Source organism: Mustela nivalis, assembly GCF_964662115.1.
Source record: "Mustela nivalis genome assembly, chromosome: 8".
Lineage (NCBI taxonomy): Eukaryota > Metazoa > Chordata > Mammalia > Carnivora > Mustelidae > Mustela > Mustela nivalis.
In genome coordinates, this window is record NC_139027.1 from 23,793,104 (window position 1) to 23,816,413 (window position 23,310).

The 23,310-nt window shown below is 38.8% G+C and overlaps 1 protein-coding gene across 3 annotated transcripts in view; it reads left to right on the plus strand.

The window, feature by feature from the left end:
- The window catches only part of LCLAT1 (lysocardiolipin acyltransferase 1), a 181,516-nt gene that overhangs the window by 10,065 nt on the left and 148,141 nt on the right, over window positions 1-23,310 (plus strand). Inside the window, exon 1 of one of the 3 annotated variants that reach the window (XM_082745264.1) lies at window positions 20,700-20,791. The exons of the other annotated variants lie outside the window; for them this stretch is intronic. Coding sequence (XP_082601390.1) covers window positions 20,760-20,791 — 32 coding nt within the window. The 5' untranslated portion in view covers window positions 20,700-20,759. Of the gene's footprint in view, window positions 1-20,699; window positions 20,792-23,310 lie in introns of those variants that run through there. 3 annotated transcript variants of the gene reach the window in all.

A 23,310-nucleotide genomic window follows, 5' to 3' on the forward strand; every position in this document is an offset into this window, starting at 1 on the left:
ATATGGTAAACATGTTTAATCCTTTTAAAAAATATATTTAAATTCAATTTAGTTAACATAGTGTATTACTAGTTTCAGAGGCAGAATTTAGTTTTTCATCAGTTGCATGTAACACCCAGTGCTCGTTACTTCAAGTGCCCTCCTCAGTGTCCATTCCTAGTTACCCCATCCCCTCACCCACCACCCCTCCTGCAACCTTCAGTTTGTTCCCTATAGTTAAGAGTCTCTTTGGTTTGCCTCTCTCTCTGTTTTCATATTACTCTATTCTTTTGAGAGACTGCTAGACTCTTCCAGGCTGTACCATTTTACAATCCCATCAGCAGTGTGTGAGTGTTCCCATTTCTCTACAGCCTCACCAACACTTATTATTATCTGTCTTTTTGATTATAGGGACATACTAGGGAAGCTGTATTATAATATCCTAGTGGGTGTGAGGTGATGTCATTGTGGTTTTGATTTGCATGTCCCTGATGGCAAATGTCATCAGACATCTTTCCATGTGCTTGTTAGTCACTTTGTATATTTTCCTTGGAGAAATGTTTATTCAGATCCTTTGCCCATTTTTTAAATTAGGTTATTTGCCGGGGCACCTGGGTGGCTCAGTGGGTTAAGCCTCTGCCTTCAGCTCAGGTCAGGATCTCAGGGTCCTGGGATTAAGCCCCGCATCAAGCTCTCTGCTCAGCGGGGATCCTGCTTCCCTCTCTCTCTCAGTCTGCCTCTCTGCCTACTTGTGATCTCTGTCAAGTAAATGAATAAAATATTAAATTAGGTTATTTGCCTTTTCACTACTGAGTTGTAAAGTTCTTTATGTTCTAGATCCAGGCCCTTTATATGTGTATGTGTACACACACACACACACACACACACACACACACACATATATTATATATGATAAATGACTAAAATTTTTTTGTGTAGGTTGCCTTTTCACTTGAAATGCAGTTGCTTTTTAAAATGTTTATCTTGGTGGGGGCGCCTGGGTGGCTCAGTGGGTTAAGCCTCTGCTTTTGGCTCGGGTCATGATCCCAAGGTCCTGGGATCGAGCCCCGCATTGGGCTCTCTGCTTAGTGGGGAGCCTGGTTCCTCCCCTCTCTCTCTGCCTGCCTCTCTGCCTACTTGTGATCTCTGTCTGTCAAATAAATAAATAAAATCTTAAAAAAGAAAAAGAGTTTATCTTGGGGCACCTGGGTGGCTCAGTGGGTTGGGCCACTGCCTTTGGCTCGGGTCATGATCTCAGGGTCCTGGGATTGAGCCCTGCATCTCTGGCTCTCTACTCGGCAGGGAGCCTGCTTCCCCCCCCCCCCCCCCCCCGCCTGCCTCTATGTGTACTTGTGATCTCTCTCTGTCAAATAAATAAATAAAATCTTAAAAAAAAAAGTTTATCTTGTATGTACAGCTTTGGTGGACTCATTTATTAGTTCTGGGAGACTTTAAAAGTAGTTTTCTTGGGATTTTCTTTGGAAAACTCATGTCATCTTCAAATAGGAGTTTTACTTCTTCTTTCTCTGTGGCTTTTATTTCCTTTTCCTGCTCCTTGCATTGACTAGACTTCCAGTACTGTGGTGGATTAGCGTGGTGAGTGTGAATATCACTGCCATGTTCCCAGTAATAGGGATTATGCAGTTTGTCCTCTATCATCAGGTGTAGTAATGTTTACTGGAGGTTTTTTGTAGATGCTGATTACCCAGTTGAGGAAGTTCTCTTTCATTCCATTTTTTCTGAGAGTTTCTCTTATGAACAGGTATTGAGTTTTATTTGTTGATTTTTCAGTATAGATTAATTAGTATGGCCTTGTGGATTTTTTTTTTTCAGTTAATATTGTGGATTACATTGATTGATTCTTGAATATTGAACTAACCATGTATCTTTGATTAAATTCAGCTTTTTAAAAAAAATTTTATTTATTTATTTGAGAGAGAGACAGTGAGAGAGCATGATAAGGGAGAAGATCAGAGGGAGAAGCAGACTTCCAGTGGAGCTGGGAGCCCGATGTGGGACTCGATCCCAGGACTCTGAGATCGCTCAACCAATTGAGCCACCCAGGCGCCCTAAATTCAGCTTTTTATGTACTGTTGAATTCTGTTTGCTAATACATTGTTAAGGATTTTATGTTTATATTCATGTAATGGTCTGTAGTTTTATTTTTTTTTTTACTATCTTTTTCTGGTTTTTGTGTCAAGGTAATACTAGCTTTGTAAATGGAATTTGAAAATACTCCCTGTTCTTGTGTTTTCTGGAAGTGATAATTCCTCTTTAAAAATTTGGTATAATTCTCTGATGGAACAATCTGGGCCAAGAGATTTCTTTTTCTGGAGGTTTTAATTATGAGTTCAATTTCCTTAACAGTTACAGGGCTATAAATGATTTATTTCATTTTGGGTGAATTGTATGCTTTCCAGGAATTGGTCCATTGACACACAAAGTGGGATTCCTTATTGCTGCTGGCGGAGGTGGGCATTTCAGCTCCCTTCAGGGGCACCTCTGAATACTACTCTGTATCCTTAACTGACTCTCCTCCCCTCTTCCATGGATCTCTGGACACTGCTGGGAGGGGATGACCTTCCTAACCTGGAGGTGGTGAAAGTCCTGCCTCTCTATCCGGCCTTTCATCTACCACCTCCATGGGGATGGGAAGGAGTGCCTTGCTGCTGTCATGGGAATATATGTCCAGGCTCTCCAGATGCTCTCTGTAGACATTGTGTGGCTAGGGAAGGGGGTCTTTAAACCCACCTGGCAGGGAAGAAAGTCCAGCCTTTGATATGATCCCTGAAGGGGCCAGGGGTTGTATAAGGGAAAGAGGTCATGTCGAGGCACGACATTACAGCCTGGTGAGAGGGAAAGTTTAGGCTCCCTACCTGGCCTGCGCTGTCATGGGTAGGGATGGGCCAGTTTTGTCTGTGATTTTTTGGCTAGAGTGCAGTAGTTATTGTCTAAAAGTTTTCTGTCTTGCTGTATTGCTCTTTTCTTGGTCCTTTGAAAGAGCAGAGATTTTTTTGTCTAACCCCCTTGGCATTTCGGGATAATGGGCTTCTTTACCTCCACGTCCATATGATGCAAAAGGAAAACCCAGGGAACTCAGCACCCTGTTGTTCCATGGGTCCCAGGTCCCCAGCTGGCATGCCTTCCTCTCTCCATCTTCAGAGTCCTCTTTTGGTTGTCTTCTATATGATGTCCAGAGTTTTTAGTTACACTTAGCTGGAATAGGAGAGGTTGTATATCTTATTGATTTTACCAGAGGCAGAAGTTGGACTGGGATTTTTTTTTTTTTTTTTTTGAAGAAAATGTAGGGTGGAAATTAAGAAACATAAATTGACCAGTAAGATACTTAAGAAGTTAATTTGAGGTCAGTTATTTGAAAGTGATAGTTTAACTGGGTCTTTATTTCTCCAGAGAATAATTTGTGTCTCATTATTCAGTAAAACCAAACTTCCAGTAGTTCTAGATCTTTTAAAAGTTTGGCAATCCAACAGATTATTTCTGTATTTATATATAAGCATGTGTGTGTGTATGTGTATATATGTGTGTGTGTATACACATATATATGTGTATATCTATATGTGTGTGTATATATATACACACACATACATACATTTATATATAAATTCATAGTGAGTCTAAATTTCTGACTAGTGTGTGATAGAGGAAAATGTATCTTATTGAAAAATTAGGTTTCTGGAGAAGCCTCAGTTTTTCTGGAGGTTGTCAGAGATATTGAAGCTGTGGATTCTTTTCTAAGAGAAGAAATAGGCGTTATGGATAGTGGTTGAGAGCTATGTAAGAAAAATCTGTGAAAATCTTTTGAGTAACCAAAAGGATTAGTGGGGGTCTTCTTTAGAAATTAGGTGATATCTAGAGCACTTTTCCTGTAGATCTAATCTATGGGGTCTTCAGCTTTTATTGTTTTTTTTTTTTTTTTCATTTATTTTACAACTTTGAGAATTGTGAGTACCTGACAGCAACACAAGTTATTCTTGTCCTTAGACATGCAAGTGAATTTTTTTTTGGTTAGAGATACAATTGATTTCTTTTCCTCTTTGCTGAAAGAAGCCAGTTTTGGATCTGTGAAGCAGATTTGTTTCACTATTTCTGATTGCCTATATGTTTGTACTCTTTGGAGTCACTTTTGAACCAAATAAGGCATTTTATTTTATTTATTTATTTTTAAAGATTTCATTTATTTATTTGACAGATCAAAAGTAGGCAGAGAGGCAGGCAGAGAGAGAGAGAGAGAGAGAGAGGGAAGCAGGTTTCCCGCTGAGCAGAGAGCCGGATGCAGGACTCTGAGATCATGACCTGAGCCAAGGCTTAACCCACTGAGCCACCCAGACGCCCCCAAATAAAGCATTTTATTTGTTCTGTAATTAATGAGTTAAATAAAATCATAGATGTTAATTTTTATTTGTAGGGAAGGCTCAATGTTATCTTTTTGTTTGTTTAAATTATTCATTAACAGCATGAACTCTGAATTTAGCCTGTTGGGCTTGAATCCCATGGTAGCACTTACTGTCATAGAGACTTGGAACAGGGGATTTTATTTTTTAACTTGTTTACCCACTGCAATGAGGGGTCATGGTGCTGTTTTCTCTTATGGCAGTTGTGAGGTATGAAAATTAAAAGAGATGTCGCAAGTAACATTTCTTATAGTACCTCCCATATCTTCAGAACTCTGCTTTTTGTTATCAGAAGGCTATGGATAACTAATTTTACTTCCCTGAGACTTGATTTCTTTTTTTTTTTTTAATGTTTTATTTATTAGAGAGAGACTTGTGAGTATGAGCAAGGAGGGGAGCAGAGAGGGAGGGAGAAAGACCCCCAAGCCTACCCCTTACCTGGCGCAGAGCCCAACACAGGGCTGGATCCCAGGACCCCCAGATAATGACCCGAGTTGGATGCCCAACTGATTAAGCCACCGGGGTACCCCTGAAACTTAATTTCTTAATTTGTAACAACAACAACAAAAAATGAGGGGACTTTTTACTTGGTTGTTAGGTCATGGGTTTCACTGGCAATTGGAAAGAATGCAGCAAAGCAACTGGTAATAGTTGCTTTTGGAAGTGAGGGTACTTTTAACGTGCAAGTGACCTTTCTGCTCTGAGAGAGGGAAATGCACAGTTTGATCTGGTGAGCAATTACTCAGAACAGTGGCCTGGTGATTCAGTTCAGTAAACATTGATTGAGGAGTCCCTGTTCTGCCTTCCTTTGTACTGAGAAGAAGCATTAGGGCTGGATATGTGGCTTAACAAGGTAACAGAAATATTACCCTTTGGCCTTAAAAAATGTGGAGGGTGGATTCTGATAGATGGAAGGCTAAATTCAGAACTCAGCACCTTGATGGCTGTGGGCGTGCTCGCCAGTAAGTAGAGGTGGAAGGGCTGAATTTTGCTTAACCTAGGGATAACTGTTGGCGTTTCAGAGGTAATTTTTGGGTGAGTACGGACACTGGATGTTTGAAGAAGAGGGAGGAGCTGGAAAGGTGGCTCAAAGATATCTGTTGTTTAAATTGACCGTTTCCTCTGACCATCAGTATTTAACAAATGTTTTACTTGAGAATTTTTTGGAGCTTGGGGGGATTCAGGTATTGGGAGCAGGGTAGACTTGGTGAATTGGTTGAGTTAGAAGAGGGGTTCTTCAGAGGCTGAGAGAATTTAAGCCCCTCAGAAATTTAACAGTGATTTGGGGAGAACTTGTTTTTTTGTAGGTTATGTAATTGGAGCAAATTGGGGGATGGTTCAAGCCAAGAGCGTCCTCAGCTACACTTAGCTAATGGAAATAAGCCTCAATGCAAAATGCCTCACATGTGAACGGGGAGTTTATAATTGGTTTATATATTATAATGGAATTAAGTACTACTCTAAACACAAGTAGCAGTCTGCCTAATGCAAATATATTTTAAAGTTTCATGCAAAATAAAATGGTCTTTGTAGTTTGGCTTTAGAGTCCAGGAAGTGGGGAGACTGTGTCATGCCTGCTTTATGTAGGAAGGTTTTAGGAAGGTTTCAGCCATCTTTGGAACTTGAATACACCCAGTATTATGGAGTATGGGGAGGGGGAGCTGCCCCTTATCCCATTCCTTGTGGACGTTGGGAACTAGGCTTAGATTTTGTCCTCACTGTCCATATTCTGGCTGGGGCTGTTGCTTTCTGGGAAAAACCCAAAAGTTCTGAGGACCTGGAGGATTGTAACATTGCTGCCTAGCTTTCAGTCTGGAACTTGGGGACATGGGACACATTGGGCTCTTACTGCACCCTTCTGTCATTCCCATCCTTACTTAGTACTGTACCCAGCACAGTCCTCCCGGATTCCTGAGTCAGTAAACCTGCTCATTAATCTAGTCAGTACGGAATATCTCCGTTCCATAGGCCCATTATAGCTTTTTGATACCTTGAACCATCTGACTAGCCTGGTATGTTGTTACCAAACTCCCAAACTCTGCTTTCCCTTTCTTCTCCCATTTGGCACCCTCACTGGCTGAAAGACAATTGGGACACTCTTTCAGGATTCTAGCAACAAGAGGACAAGATGATATGTATGGGGTCTCTCTAGATTGGATGGGGGGGGTCTCCAGATGTGCCGCAATGATTGGGTGGGGGCTGGTGGCACAAGCAGTGAAAGGATTCACCCAAGACAGAATGAAGAAGACAAGTTTACTGAGAGGCTGTCTGCCACTAGGTGCTGGTGGTTGGGCAGGGGGTGGCTGTTTCTCAAGGGGGTGAGGAGGTATGGGGACTTACAGAAATTTTTTGGTAACTGTCTGATTGTAAGTAGCCCTCAGTTAGGGCCTATGGATATTCTGAGGTGGGTCCATTATGGGCCCGTCTGTATTTAACTGGGGGCCCTTCTGCCTTGATCACGTTTCCATTGTTCAAGCCTAACTGCCTAAAAACAGCCTCTATAATATGTACATTGTATGGAAGAATAAATTGTGATCCTTTTGAACCATGGGCCATTAACGTGGCAGTTTCTAGGTATTGAGTGTACTTTTTAAAAACTGGACCGGCTGTAAAAGCTTTGAGTAAGTCTGTGTAATGGTATCTGTGCCTGAAGTATTTATCTTGCTTCATGTATCTGAGTATGAAGCTTTTCTGAATTGATGATAGTTGTTCTGTTTATGTTGTGTTGTTGAAATGTTCTATGGTTGTTCCATAAACTTTTCCTTGAAAAAATAAACACTTCTGTGAGATGCATTATAAATTTCCTGTTGTTAGGTAAAAAAATGGTCCTTTTTTGTTGAAGAACAGGACCAGCATTTCAGTTTGCTATTTGGTAATGTGATTCTTTTTAAATCTTTATGTTAAAAATGAAGTACCATTTGAGTCCAAAATATTTCTTTATAAAAGATTTTATTTGTTTGTCACAGAGAGAGAGAGAGAGAGTGCATGCGTGTTAGCAGTCACAAGCAGGGAGAGCTGCAGGCAGAGGGAGAAGCAGGCTCCCCACTGAGCAAGGAGCCCTATGCAGCTCTCATCCCAGGACCCTTGGATCAGGACCTGAGCCAAGGGCAGACGCTTAACTGAATGAGCCACCATGAATATGTTCTAGATTTCAGCCGTTAACTTTTCTGCTGAGTGCAGTAATTTGCTTTTATTTAATTCCTGTAGATGATTATGTGACACCACTAACAAGTATCCCCCCTTGAGTAGTGAGGGCTTCCTTGGGGGGTGAGTAGGGAATCTTATCTATGAGGATAACTTTGAGAACTGATTCTGCTATGTCCTCCTCTGTCTCTAGGCGCACATTCATCTGTCTGTGTCCATTCAAAATCACTGGTTGTTGCCTTCCTTCCCAACTTGGCTAACACTAAGTTCATCCTCAGTCCCATCCTCAGTTCCCCTGGATGTGTGTTTTTCTCCATTGAGTCGTCCAGGTTTGAATCATTATACTCAATTTGACCCAAGCCCCCTACCCCCCTTTTTCTATTGCTGCTTTTGATGTTTTCCCCCTTCTCATCTTTATGCTTGCATTATTTTAATAGCCTACTACTAGGTTTCTAAAATAATAGCTTCCATTTATTGTGCATGTGATACAATAAAGACTGTCTAGTTCTTGTCCCTGGTTCCAGACATAGAGCTTCAATAACACTTGGCATTTCCTGAGTGGTAGGCGTATCTTGTATTATTCATAATGAGCCCCCTATAACCTTACCTGAGTTTATACTCATCATGTGGCTTAGGATAGGCCTTTAGATAGTTTCAAGGGAGGGGCTGGGAAAGATTTAGCTATCAATTAGAGGGTTGGAACTTTACCACCTCTTGATCTCTGGGGTGAGGAGACAGACTGGAGCTTGAGTTCATTCATGCATAAGTGATTTAATCAACCATGCCTATGTAATGAAACCCCTTATATAAACTCTGGGACCACTGGAGTTTCCAGGCTGGTGAACACATGGATGTGCTGTAAGGGTGACGCCTGAATTTCTCCAAGAGAAGGTCTGGAAGTTCTGAATTCCTCCATTCTCTTCCCCTAGACCTTGTCCTATGCGTGTCTTCTACTGGGCTTTTCCGACATTATGTACTTTATAATAAAACTGTTAATTGTTTAAATATAGTGTTTTCAACAAGTTCTGTGAGTCATTCTAGCAAATTATTGCACTTGAAGGAGGGTTGTGGGAGCGCTTGAATTTGTAGCAAGGTTAGACAGAAGTTCTGATAGCTTGGGGACATGTGATGCAAGGGCAGTCTTATTGAGTATCTTGCCGTTTAACTGTGGGATCTGATGCTAGCTCCAGGTAGTGTGCTGGAATTGGTGGTATCAAGAAAATTGGTGTCAGAATTCAGTATTTGTTCTTTGTCAATCATTGTGATATGTGTTATTTTATGTAATACTAACTATAGCTAGGTAGGTTCTGGTTTTATCTCCTTGTTTTATAGATAAAGAAAGTGAAGTTTTTTTTTTTTTTTAAGATTTTATTTATTTCACAGAGAGAGAGATCACAAGTAGGCAGAGAGGCAGGCAGAGAGAGAGAGAGAGAGGAGGAAGCAGTCTCCCTGCTGAGCAGAGAGCCTGATGCGGGGCTCGATCCCAGGACCCTGGGATCATGACCTGAGCTGAAGGCAGAGGCTTTAACCCACTGAGCCACCCAGGCGCCCCAAGAAAGTGAAGTTTTTAAAAAGTCATATAACTTGCTCAGAGTAATAGAGCTAGATGTGGCAAACCCAGTGCTTTCTGATTCTAAAGTCCTTACTTTACCCTTTATGTAACCCTTAAAGTAAACCCTTAACCCTTTCTAACCCTCTTGATTGGAGGGTTAGAACCTTAACAACTCCGCCAGTCTTTGAGCTGTGGACTGAGGACTGCTTTTTCTACATCACTTTTGAGCTTAGGCACTTGAAATTCTCCATTATGGTAGGATGGAACCCACACTCCTTAGGCGGCTAGCTGTTCAAGATTCACTATAGTTCATCAGTTCTAAACTAGTAACACTGTCCCAGTCTTTATATAGAACAAAAGAAAACAAACACCTCTTGTGTTTCCTGGATTGGCCACTCAGTGTGTAGGTCCAGTGTATTGCATTGGAAATAGAGAATATATCTTCCAGTTCCTTATAAACTATAATTGAGAAGTCAGAATATATTAAAAGAATGTCAGTATAAAAATAGCACATGATGGCCAAATGAGCAGTACAGATAATGAAATGCTTCTAGAATTCAAAAGAGCAATTCATGGAGCAGATGTATTTTGAGTATGGTCTTGAAGAGATGGTAGGATTTTGATAATTGGCTGGGGAAGAGGATCCTTCCGGGCACGATGCCCACAAATGAAAAGGAAAGGAGGAGGTTGATGGACACATACTGAAAGGTGGTGTTGATGGCAGTGAACACTTCAGTTCATCTGAAGTTTGTTTTCTGAAACCAGTATCTGCTGTCTTCCTCAAAAGCTTCAGCATATTGACTTAACTAACTGAACTTGTGCTAAAACTGGTCTTTGAAGCTAAAGTTGTTTGAAATTAGTCATCCTTGGACCAACCTAGAAGATCAGGACAGGTGATCATGTTGGTTAATACCAATTTTAGTTAAAAATAAGGTGTAGGGGCGCCTGGGTGGCTCAGTGGGTTAAAGCCTCTGCCTTCGGCTCAGGTCATGATCCCAGGGCCCTGGAATCTAGCCCCACATCGGGCTTTCTGCTTGGCAGGGAGCCTGCTTCCTCCTCTATCTGTCTGCCTCTCTGCATACTTGTGATCTCTGTCTGTCAAATAAATAAATAAAATCTTTAAAAAAAAAAAAAGGTGTAAATACAATGGAGAATAATACCTTTTTATCTGTCACCTGAACTGACCAAAGGAAATTTCAAACTATACAAGTCTGAAAGTATATTTAGTAGTGCAACATCAGAAGAAATATATTCAAAGTAACCAGTCTGAAGGAAATAGCATTTTTTATGTTAAGACTGGGTGACTATGTTTTTAAAACTCTTCTTTGTACATGAACTCACTACATCATTTTACATCAATTTCTTGTATTCTGTAGAGTTCGAATTGGTCCTGTTGGTTCCTGACCATTAATGATTTATTGGTCATCTGGGTACGCATGTAAAATAGAAAAATGTTAATTGATTTTTGTTTCAATTATATAAGTAACATTTATGCATTTTTGAAAGCAAGAAATGCATAAACTACAGCTCAAAACCCTTTTGCACTACTTTTGCTTATGTAGCGGCTTATACAATTTTGTAGTCTACACCGAACGTTAAGAGGATTTTCCCATGTGATAAGTTTTTTTTGAAAATATAGCTTCTTTTAATATGTAGTCATATTACTTATGCTCGTTAGTTTTGTTTTTTTCCTTAAATAAAACTACAGTAATTTAGTTCCCACTTTTAAGTACTTTTTTTCACTTGATGTGTCATGTCTAGCTTTCTTTTTTCTCTCTTCTTTCTTTCTTTTTTAATATTTATTTGCAGAGAGCACGAGCAGGGGGAGCGCAGGGAGAGGGAAAGGGAGAAGCAGACTCAGTGAGCAGGGAGCCCGATATGGGGCTTGATCCCAGGACCCCGGAAATTGTGACCTGAGCCACCCAGGTCCCCCATGGCTAACTTTCTAAAGGAGAGCTTAGAGTGGTATACATCATTCTTTTCACTGGCTGCCTACATTCCATTGTAGGCATAAACCCTCATGTAGGCATTTTTCCATTGATGGACATTTATATTATTTTGACTATTTTACCCATGAATTGTGCTTCAGTGAGCATTTTTATATGTGTATGTATATATGTATATATATTACTTGTATGAGTACTTATGTAGGATAGAGGATTAGAAGTAGAATTATTAGGTAAAAATGTATTTGCCTTTTCGAAAGAGCTCTGTCAGTTTTACTCATGGTATTTGTATGTATTAAGGGTACCTGTTTCTCTAGGCCTTCACTTTTGCTAGATCTTACCACTGTCCTAAATGAAAAGGTAGTAGTGGGAGATGTGGCATCACACTGCTTTGATTTGATATTTGTCTTTCTTTCTTTCTTTTTTTTTTTTTTTTTTAGTTCCTTTATGTATGTGACTGTTTTGATTCTTTGCTCATTTTTTTTCTGTTATATTTTCTAATTCTTAATGCTTTCATATTTTACAAAAACCTCTTTAATTCATCTGGAGTTTATTTTGATTCTATGAAATGAAAACTGCTTAATTCTAGAGGAGATTCATGGGCTAGTAGGCCTTGAAATCATGTGTCTGGAAAAATTTTGCTGTTTTTGGAAAGTAGTTCATTTCAAATTAATTTAAAAAATGTAGTTCATTATTACCCAACTCTGTAACACGAGTTGAGAAATAAGGAAAGTCCTGCCAACAAAAAGACCCCTCCTTACCAATGTAGAAGTGAAAGAAAACTCAATTTATTGTTGAGTATGCATGCCAGATGCATGCATGTAGATTGTTCTGGAGAGAGTACAAAATTTGAGAATAATTCATTTGTATTTACAGTAAAGTAAACATGTAGGACTTATATTCCCGGGGTACCTGGGTGGCTCAGTTGGATTAAGCCTCTGCCTTCAGCTCAGGTCATGATCTCAGGGTCCTGGGATTGAGCCCTGCATCAGGCTCTCTGCTCAGCAGGGAGCCTGCTCCCCCTTCTCTCTCTGCCTGCCTCTCTGCCTACTTGTGATCTCTCTCCCTGTCAAATAAATAAATAAAATCTTAAAAAAAAAGACATATTTGCAAGAGACAAATGGGTGCTGCTGTGATAGTCTCTGCACACCTTGTGATAGATTCCTGAGTTAATTTCAGATAGTGTTTGTAGTTCTGAGGGTCAGAAGGTGGTGTTGCATTATAAAATCTAGAGACTAATAAGATTATCTAATTCCTGATCAAAAGATTTGACATAGTTTTTAAGGAGATGAACTTCGGTGGACTCCAAAAAGAAATCTAAGTTCTGATCCCTGGTACGTGTGAATGTTATCTTACATGGCCAAAAAGGGTCTTTGCAGATATGATTAAGTTGAGGATCTTGAAGTGGGAAGTTATTCTGGATTATCTGGGTGGGTCCCAAAGACAAGCACATATGTCCTTATAAGAGGAAGGCAGAAAAAGATTATACACAAGCACAGGAGAGTAGGAGGCGATGTGGTGACCAAGGAGACAGATTGGAATGATGGGGCCACAAGGCAGGGAATTCTGGCAGCCACCAGCAGCTGAAGGAGGCAAGGAATAGATTCTCCCCTAGAGCCTTTGGAGGGAGTGGACTCATTGACACCTTGATTTTGGCCTACTAACACTGATTTCATACTTCTAGCTTCTAGAACTGTGAAAGAATACATTTTTGGTGTTTTAAGCTACCAAGTAATTTGTTATAGCAGCTGTGGGAAACTATATATACATGTGTATGTAGAACTTCTTAATTTTAAACAAGCTCCCCAGGTTGTTTGGATACAAACCAAAGTCGTTTGAACCTGTAAGTTTTGTTTATCCTTAATTTTTTAAGTTTAAATATTCTAAATCATTAGGGTTCTTTGTTTTGAATTTATTATAAATTCTTAGTTTTATTGTATAATAATTAAAAAATGTGTCCTATAAAATTGAGATTTCCATTATGGCTTAACAATCAGTTTTTATGAATGACCTCCACTCTGGATACTTGGAAAAAAGGCTGTGACCTTTGGTATCTCTCTATTGATTTTTTTTTTTCTAATTGAGATAAAATTCACATATCCTAGAATTAACCATTTTAAAGTGAGCAAATCAGTGGCATTTAGTACATTCACAGTGTTGTGCCACCACCACCTCTCTGTCTAGTTCCAAAACACTTAATTTAACTCAGAAGGGAACTCTGTACCTTTAAGCAGTTACTTCTCTTTTTTTCCTCAGCTCTCAGCAACCACCAGTCTGCTTTCTGTCTCTGGATTTGCCCATTCTGGATATTTCACATAAATAGAATCATATAATATGTGATCTTTTGAGTCTTGCTTTTTTTTTTTTTTTTTCACGTAGCATAATGTTTTTAAGGTTTATCCACATTGTAGTATATATCAGTACTTGATTCATGTTTAAGGATGAGTAGTATTTCCTGTGTAGATACCACACTGGGTTTTGCCATTCATCCATTGATGGACATTTGAGTTGTCTCTACCTTTTGGCTATGGTGAATAATGCTGCTTTTGTAAACATTTGTGGACAAGTATCTGAGTACCTGTTTCTGCAGTCCTTCTTGGTAGATACCTAGGAGTGGAATTGCTGGGTGATTTAGTCATTCTATATTTAACTTTTTGAGGAACTGCCAACCTGTTTTCCACAGAAGCTGTGTTTCATATTCTCACCAGCAATGTTTAAGGGTTCCACGTTTTCCATGACTTCACCATTACTTGTTATTTTCCATTTTTAAAATTTGGCCATCCTTGTTGGGTATATAGTGCTATCTCACCATGGTTACGATTAGCATTTCCCTAGTGACAGTGACTGTGGGCATCTTTTCATGTGCTTAGTAACCATTTGTATTTTGTCTTTGGAGAAATGTCTATTTACATTGTTAGCCCATTTTCAAAGATTATTTATTTATTTATTTATTTAAGGTGGGAGCATGAGCCGAAGCAGGAGGGATGGAGAGGGAGAGAGACTCTCAAGCTGACTCCGTGCTGAGTGTGGAGCTGGATGTGAGGCGCAGTCTCACAACCCTGAGATCATGACCAGAGCTAAAATCAAGAGTCAAGATGTTCAACCAGCTAAACCACCCAAACACCCCATTCTTTGCCCATTTTAAAAAGTTGTTTGTCTTTTTGTGGTTGAGTTGTGAGTTTCCTTACATTCTGGATACTAGACCCTTGATTTGCAAAAATTTTCTTCTGTGGGGTGTTTTTTACTTTGTTGATAGTGTCCTTTGATATATAAAAGTTTTTTTTTTTTTTTTTTAGGTTTTATTTATTTATTTGACAGAGAGAGATCACAAGCAGGCAGAGGCAGGCAGAGAGGCAGGCAGAGAGAGAGGAGGAAGGAGGCTCCCCGCTGAGCAAAGAGCCTGATGTGGGGCTTGATCCCAGGACCCTGAGATCATGACCCGAGCTGAAGGCAGCGGCTTAACCCACTGAGCCACCCAGGCACCCCTATATAAAAGTTTTAAATTTTGATTAAGTCCAACTTACCTATTTTTTCTTCTGTTGCTAGGGCTTTTTGTTTCATAGTTAAGAATCTGTTGTCAGATCTGAAGTCATGAGGATTTACCTGCATGTTTTCTTCTAAAGTTTTACAGTTTTAGCTCTTGCATTCAAGTTGTTAATCCACTTTATGTATGATATAGAGGTCAACTTCTTTCTTTTGCCTGTGCGTGTCCACTTTGTACCATTTGTTGCAGACTATTCTTTCTGCATTGAATGGTCTTGGGACCCTTGTTCAAAATCAGTTGGCCATAGATGCATGGGTCTATTTCTGGATTCTTTTCCTTTGGTCTGTATGTCTCTCCTTATGCCAGTATCACAGTGTTTTCATTATTGTAAGCTTTGTAGTAAGATTTGAAGTTGGCAAGTGTGATCCTTCAGCTTTGTTCTTCTTTTTCAGTAATGCTTGCCTACTTGAGACACTTTGCAATTCTGTGTGAGTTTCAGGATCAGCTTTTTACTTCTGCAAAAAAAAGGCCATTGGAATTTTGATAGAATCTGCATGTGAGCTGTAAAATTTCACATACAATTGGAATGTGATAAGGTGGAAGAGTGTGCTATAGATAATTCCTTGTTTTCCTTTCTGCATATTACACAGTGAGCAGGTGCTATGAATTATGAGTGGGAGTTAGAGGATTTTTGAAGACATTTCTCTTGGACCAAGCCTGATGAACTTTCAGAGTTGTACCATTATTTTGGTAATGAATGTGAACATTTTAGTTTTAGATCCTTTAAATAATTGGTTTTACACAGGTCCAGGTTTGGATTTCTTAAAGAGAAATTGATAAATTTCTTTTTGGCGCTGGGTCCTTTTATGGAAAGCTGGTGGTTGCTTGGAATATGGCTGCAAGGAACAATAATAAATGTCTGGTTTTGCAAGCTTTTCCTTTATAAGCCTATAATTATTAAAATTGCTTAAAATTGTTAGGAGGCCTTATTATGGGATCAGAAAGAACCCAGGCTTTATGATAACCTGAATTACCCTATTCACAGGGACTTGTAAGTAATGATTTTATAACCTTTTAAAAAAATTCTTTCTGTACATGTATGTTAATGTATATTTAAACAAATAATTTAAAAATTAGCATATATATGTTATACAACTGGGTGCAGTGTTTCTCAGAATAAATATTGACTGATTCTTTCTGATAGTTGATTTCTCCTAATATTGTGATGCCCTCTAGTGAATTCAGCCTTTCAGATAAGTTTATGAAAGTAATCAGTACAGTGAAATCTTATATTCTGGTAATTAGAATTGTTACTCTATGCCTTTTTGATATGGCAGGTTTCTGACTCTGGAAATTTTCCAACAAAGATTTAATAATTTCCAATGACTCTTATTATTGAATTAAGTGAAACTGTTCCAGATGACATGTAAAACCTACTTCAGCTTCAAGGTTCTAGATTCCATGTGTGTTATTAGTCTTCAGTCAGTAAATATTGAACATCTGCATAGTGTTTAGCACTATCCTGAGGATTGTGAAGTTTTGAGAGGTAGTCGTGGATCTGACTTCAAGTAACTTAAGTCGTGGATGTGACTTCAAGTAACTTTTGAACATACCAGTTTGGAGAAAACAGTAGTAGTTAACCACTATGGAATATTTGCTTTGTCCCGGAGCTAGTCACCATTCACTTCATGGTATTTAATTCTCATAATAATCATGAGGTAGGTAGCATTTTTAGTTCTATTTTACTAGTGCAGAAATTGAGACTCAGAGAAGTTAAATAATTTGCCTAAAGTCATACAGTAGGTGGTGGAACCAAGACCAGCTTATATAAAATAATAGTGGGTAGGTAAAGGTAAATTTTTATTGTTTATAGGTTGACAGCTCTCTGATGGGTTATTTAGTTGTCTGTAACAAGCTAGCTCAGATTACTTTTGGGTATAGTATCTACATTGCTACACTTCTGTGTGTGGCTTCTTGTTAACTTCAGTGGTAGTTTTATAGTTTGTACTTAAAGTTTTAAGTCCATTTAAGATTTTTGGCCCATAATATATTTATTTTAAAGACTTATTTCATGGAATAATACAGTCTTATCTTCCTAGTTTACTTTCTGTAAAATATCTATAATTCAAAGTTTAGAGACTCTTCTACTCATTCTTGTGCTTAGGAACTCTGAGGACATATTTTTTTTTTTAAAGATTTTTATTTATTTATTTGTTAGAGAGAGAGAGAGCGAGAGCGAGCACAGGCAGACAGAGTGGCAGGCAGAGTCAGAGGGAGAAGCAGGCTCCCTGCGGAGCAAGGAGCCGGATGTGGGACTTGATCCCAGGACGCTGGGATCATGACCTGAGCTGAAGGCAGCAGCTTAACCAACTGAGCCACCCAGGCATCCCTGAGGACATTTTTAATTTTTAAAATTTCTTTTGGCCTTTGGAGTCATTTACCATCTTCTTCATTGGATTTTAAGGCTAATATAGCTCTTGTCCTTTGGTTTTCATCACTTAGAGTAAATAGAAATTGACTTATTCTGCATTTGTTGGTAAATAATTTGATCAGGTTGGGACCTGATTTTTTGTTACCTTGGATTCTACCTATTTGTGGTATACTGGGGTCAGTGTTAGTTGTACTGAGACAGTATGGCATACATCTTCACTGTAATTATTGGAAATAAAGGTGAGCCACAAGAACAAAGGAATGTTATATTGTGATGTATAAGATAGATTTTTCTCACTTCTGGAAACTTTGTTGTCCATTCATGAAACTTACTTCTTTGCTCCAAAGCTTTTATATATAGCTCCTAACTTGTATATAACATGTTATTTAAAAAAAAAAAAAAAAAAACAAAAAAAAACCCAGAAAACAAAAGCAAAACAACAACAAAAACATGTTATAGATTAATGGTGACCTTAATGGCCTTACTACTCCTGGAGTACCGTCTCTCCTTTATTTTAGTTTTATGTGACCTAAAGACTTGATATTTATCAACATGCCTCTGTATCTTTCCATTTAGAGTCTAAGTGAGAAATGAGAGAGAATGTGAGAGGTAATGAAACAGGAAGCTTTCCTAATGCAAGGGGCGATGCTCAGAAATGCCCAGCCTAGGATTTTAAGAAGTTTAGAAGGCTTGAGTACAGGTCTAGTAAAGAATATTTCAGTGAATGTAGGAATGTAGAAAAATTCCATGTGCCTTTCGGTGAAGATAGAAGAACTACTTTTTAGGATTTATTTTTTTTCTTTCCTTCTTTTTTTTTTTTAAGGTTTTGTTTATTTATTTGAGAGCGAGAGAGAGAATGAGAGCCAAAGCGTGAGCCAGTGGTGGGCTGGGGAAGGGCAGAGGGAGAAGCGAGCTCCTTGATGAGCAGGGGGCCAGGCAGTGGAGCTCAAATTCAGGACACTGGGATCATGGCCTGAACTGAAGACAGATACATAACTAATTGAACCACCCAGGCACCCCTACTTTTTAGAATTTCTTGAGATTTTATGACTTCCCCCTTTTCTCCCTCTATTTCTGTCTTTCTCCTCCCAAAGGTTTTTATAGCATTGAAAATCTCAAGGGGTTATTTAAGGAATAGAAATTATGGGATAAGTTGTGGTTTGAATTCTGTGGCTCAGGATCTGGGAGCATGAAGAGTATTGGTGAGGGATTAAAAAGATAGACATAAACTGGTCATAGAGGCATCTGAAAAGAATAGGCGTGGGGTCTCTCATGGTTTATGAGGATTAACATAAGAGATTCTGGGTATTAAGATACAATTCTATAGATTATTATTCCTAGTTAGGTGTGTGTTCATAGCAGTTAAAGACTTATTATTAGTGCTGTTTTATGTATGTTTAGGTCCGGTTGGCTTTTGCATACTGATCTGAAGGCTTGATCACAGTGTATTATACAATTTTTGTGAGAAAGTGCATTCTGAATTCTAAACTGCTGACTTAAATGCAGAGTTTTGGAATGCTACCTGTTCATAATTTGGCACTGTTGTATTTGTCCATATTTTGATAGAACTCCCAACTTGAGACATTTCTAATCTGGAAACCAAAATTTAATTTGACTGCAAATTAGATAGACCCCTGTGGAATAATGATATGTGTAAAAACAAATGACTTCTACCCCCAAACATCATAATCTTAATTGAATGCCACAAGTTAGAGAAGATGACATTTGTTTAAAAAGTTTTTACTGAAGTTGCTTTGGTAACCAGAAGCTACAATAATGTTTGGCATAGTTATTTGTAACTTAAGATTTGGTTTTATATTATGCAAGCATTAAAAAAAATCTGAGGATTCAGATGGCTTCTGAGTGCTGAGTGTGTCATGTAGGGGAGGGGAAATAAGCCTTCTGGGGACTAGTTGGATTGCCCCATTGTTTTGTTTTTTTGATAAGTCATTTTCCCCTTCTGGGTCTTAGCTTCTTCATCTACAAAATAAGAATTTCATTAATAGCATTATTCATAATAGCTAAAACCTGGAAAATACTCTAACAGGATAGATAAATTTTGGTATATTTTTATAGTTAAATATTGTACAGTAACAGAAAAGAACGGACCACCCCACAGTAGTTATTAATGTGGATAAATCTTGCAGACATAGTTTTGAGTTAAAGAAACCTAATACAGAAGAATATATACTTGTTGATTCCATTTTGGTAAAGTTAGAAAACAGGTAACACTAACTATGGTGCTAGGAGTCAAATAGTGGTTACAGTTCAATTAGGAGTAGTGAATGATTGAGAGGGAGTATTTATGAAGGAGGCTTTTGGGTTGCAGGTGATGTTCTTTCTTGATCTGGGTATATTCACTTTGTAAAAATTCACGATATTATATACTTAGGATTTGTACATTTCACTGTCTGCTTTACTGTAAGCTTCAGTTTAAAAAAAGGTTGAAGCTGCACTAAAACAAAACACAAAAAAGAAGAAAGTAGAAGAAACAGGGTTTGAACAGGGTTCAAAATCTCATCTCTACCACTAAAGAATTGTTATCTTAGGCAATTCATGGACCTCCCTGAGTCTTTTTTTTTTTTTTTAAGATTTATTTATCTATTTATTTGACACAGAGACACAGAGAGAGAGAGAGAGATCACAAGTAGGCACAGAGGCAGGGGAAGCAGGCCCCCCGCAGAGCAGATAGCCCAATGCGATGTGCGGCTCCATCCCAGGACCCTGAGACTATGACCCAAGCCAAAGACAGAGGCTTAACACACTGAGCCACCCAGGTGCCCTGACCTCCCTGAGTCTTAATGATTCTATAAGATGGAAATAATACCTGCTTTCTTTATTTCAGTTGAGGTAGAAAACATTTGAAAACACATCAGAGACTAGAAAATGCCCTCTGGATGACATTATTTTTCTGTTACACTTTTGTGTTTGTTGTATTATTATTCTCTTAAGTAGAAAGGACCCCATATAAATTCAGAAGTAGTAAAAGGACCAAGAATTGAAAGATGCTGTGATCAACTGAAACATATTTGTTTCTGCCTGCTTTTGAATTCCTAAAAAACATAAAATAGTAGTAGCAATTCATCTGACTTTCTTCATTTTTTATACTAAGCCATTCAGCAAGTAGTAATGGAGTTCTTTCCAAGTGTGCTGGATTTTATGCTGAGGCTATAATAGTGAACAATACCAACATGGTTCTTACAACCATAGAACTGTAAAACTGAAATTCTGGAAGGAGTGATGGGCTGGAAACAGGAAAACAGACAATGGAACAGAATAACTGCAGGTTTTAATGAGAGCCATAAAGAAAGCAGTGAGGATTGACAGGGGAGAGTATTTACTAAGGGGAACTTGCTCTAAGTGTAGTGGTCAGTCTTAGTGAAAGCTTCTCTAAGGGGACAGCACTAAACAACACCTAAAAGGAAGAAAGGAAGGTAGTAAGCAGCAAGTTTGGGAGGACCATTTTAGGCATCATAACAATTTGCACAAAGCAGTGAGGCAGGAAGTAGCCTCTAGGAGAACCTGATAGAAGATAGTGGTTGGAATGTGGGTAAAGGGGAGTGGAAAGTGATATACTTGGAAAGAGGAAAGGTAGGTGCCAACTCATAAAGGACTTGGAGATTTTAGGTGAGAATTTGATTTTTGGAGTCTTAAATCCAGGGAAATGATAATCAGGTTGGCATTTTACTCTTTCTTTTTTTCTTTCCTCTTTCTTTCTTTTCTTTTTTTTTTTTTTTTTTTACAGTAAGGGGAAAGGACTGCATGTGGTGGGGGTACTGTTTGGCCAAGAGTGAAAGAGAGGAAGTCCGTGATGATTCAAGCACAAGATGATGATGGTGTGGGGTAAGGTGGTGGCAGTGGCATTCGGTGCAGCATGTTAGATTTAGGATGGGTGTTAGAGATGGAGTTGATAGATCTCTTGCTTATTTTATTGGATTTGGGGAGCATGAGGGAAAGGAAAGAATGAAAGATGACTCCTGGATTTCTCAGTAGAGAATTGGGGTGGAAGCTGATGTTTTCATGGAGCTGGAGAAAACTGAGGGCTGAATGGATGTGGAGGAAGGCCATGGAAATGATGACATTTATTCTGCATGTGTTCAATTTGATAGGACTTTGAAACACCCAAGTCATCAGCTGATCTGAAAGTCCAGAGCCCAGAAGGGAGGGTTGTGTTGGAAATATCTTTTGGAAAGGTCAGCAGGAGAATGATGGAGAGGAAGGAAGGAAGAGCAAAAGGATGGCGAGAAGACAACCAGTGTCTGAGTGCAAGGAAGGCCCAGCATTTTGAGGTCCAGAAGAGGAGTAGGAGCCATTTGAGGAGACCAGGAGAGACAGATCAGTGAAGTCAGAGGCAAACCAGGAGGATGATGTCACAAAAGCCAGAAGAGGCTAGCATTTCAAGGAGGTGGCGGCCATTCATGTGGAATGCTGCCAAGAGGTCAAGTGAAATGAGGACAGAGAAGTGGCCATTGGATTTGGCAACGTGAAAGTGGACTTTTTTCCTGAAGTGGTTTTAGTGGAGTGGTAGAGGCAAAAAGCTGGACTGAAGAGGGAATGGGAAGTGAGAGTCTGTGTGTTGTAATGATGTATTTCTCTGTTGGGTAGTCACTAAATGTATATGAGGAATCCTAAAAACCATTCAGTAAACTTTGGGGTTTGCTTTCCCTGTAAATGGCTGTAGGAAGTTAGCATTGGCGTTTAGCCTCCCAGTAATTTTCCTTTGGTTAACATTTGATTGTTCATTTTTAAAAAGCTTCTGAATTTCATAGGTGGCTTCCATTTTAGAGTAAAATCAAATGTTTAATCTGTGTTAACTTGTAGAGTTAGTATTAAATTAAAACCTTTGGAGTATTTACCTTTTCAGGAAAGTAATTATAAGTCTTAGAAATTATGCAAGGGCTATTTCATCTTGAAACACTTAGAAATTCATTTTGGTTTTTTGTAATTACAGTGTTTCAGAAAGAGAAATCTAAACAGGGATTGCATTTGGCAGTTATGTACATGTTCTTGTTCTAAACTAAGCACTGTTTCTGCAGTTTAGACTTTTCTTTTATAAATAGAATCTTAATCCATGAAGGTTGAATTTTTTTCCAAGTCCATTATAATTAGCACTGGCTACAACTTAATCCTAAAATGTGTATGAGAAATTTGATGATATTTTATAAGTACTCCTTCCATTAAATGAAAACAAGTAGAAATTATTTGAATATTTAACACCCCCCCCCCACCCCCCATAACAGTGTGGAAAGCTAGTATGGTTACTTAAAAAGAAGTTAATGCATTGCCTGCTTGGTCCTGTCACTGGGAATGATGTAACATATTTTGCAGTCACATGGTCTTATATACCATGAGAGCTCATTCATAAATTCTCTTGGTTTTATCATGCATTAATGCAGTTACCTGGAAGAAAAGTATTGTGGTAGGATCTACTTTGCAAATGTGATTGTCCTGCCAATTCAGGCCCACTGCACTGACCAACACACAGACTTTCTTAAATTCTAAGTACAGGTAGTTTGGATTATTGTTCAAGAGAGTTGTTAAGAGGGCGCCTGCTTGGCTCAGTGGGTTAAAGCCTCTGCCTTCGGCTCAGGTCATGATCTCAGGGTCCTGGGATTGAGCCCTACATCCGACTCTCTGCTCGGGGGTGGGGGTCGGGGGGTCGGCTTCACCCTCTTTCTCTGCCTGCCTCTCTGCCTGCTTGTGATCTCTGTCAAATAAATAAATAAAATCTAAAAAAAAAAAACAAAAAAAACCCCAAGAGTTGTTAAGAAGCATCTTCTCTGGAGTAATATACATCCAGGGTCTGAGTTTTTTAATTTCTGGGTTATCAAAAATAAGGAAATCTGAAAAACTGTCACAGCCAGAAGGAGCCTAGGGAGTCATGATGACTAGATTTAATATGGTATCCTGATAGGATCCTGAAACAGAAGAAAGACATTAGATGAATACTAAGGAAATCTAAATAAATTCTAGGTTTTAGTTAAAAAAAATTTATCTGTTGGTTCATTAATTGTGGTAAATGTACCATACCAACATTGGATATTAATAATGGGGGAAACTATGGGGTATATAGGAGTTCTATACATATATCAGTATAATTATGAAAATTTAAAACTTGTAGAGCAAAAAGTTTATTAAAAAAACATGTGGGATAGGAAATATTTTTATAGACATTGTTGGAAAGTACAGGCCATCACACTTTTATGACCCTGGTGGATCTCCATTTCCTTATCTTTAAAATGGGGTTTAATAGTACTTGCCTCCATAGGGCTGCTGTGTGGTTTAAATGAGGTAATGCAAGTGCCTGGCATGGGAAATGCTCAACAAATGCTATTAAACAGTAATGAATAATGACAGCTCAT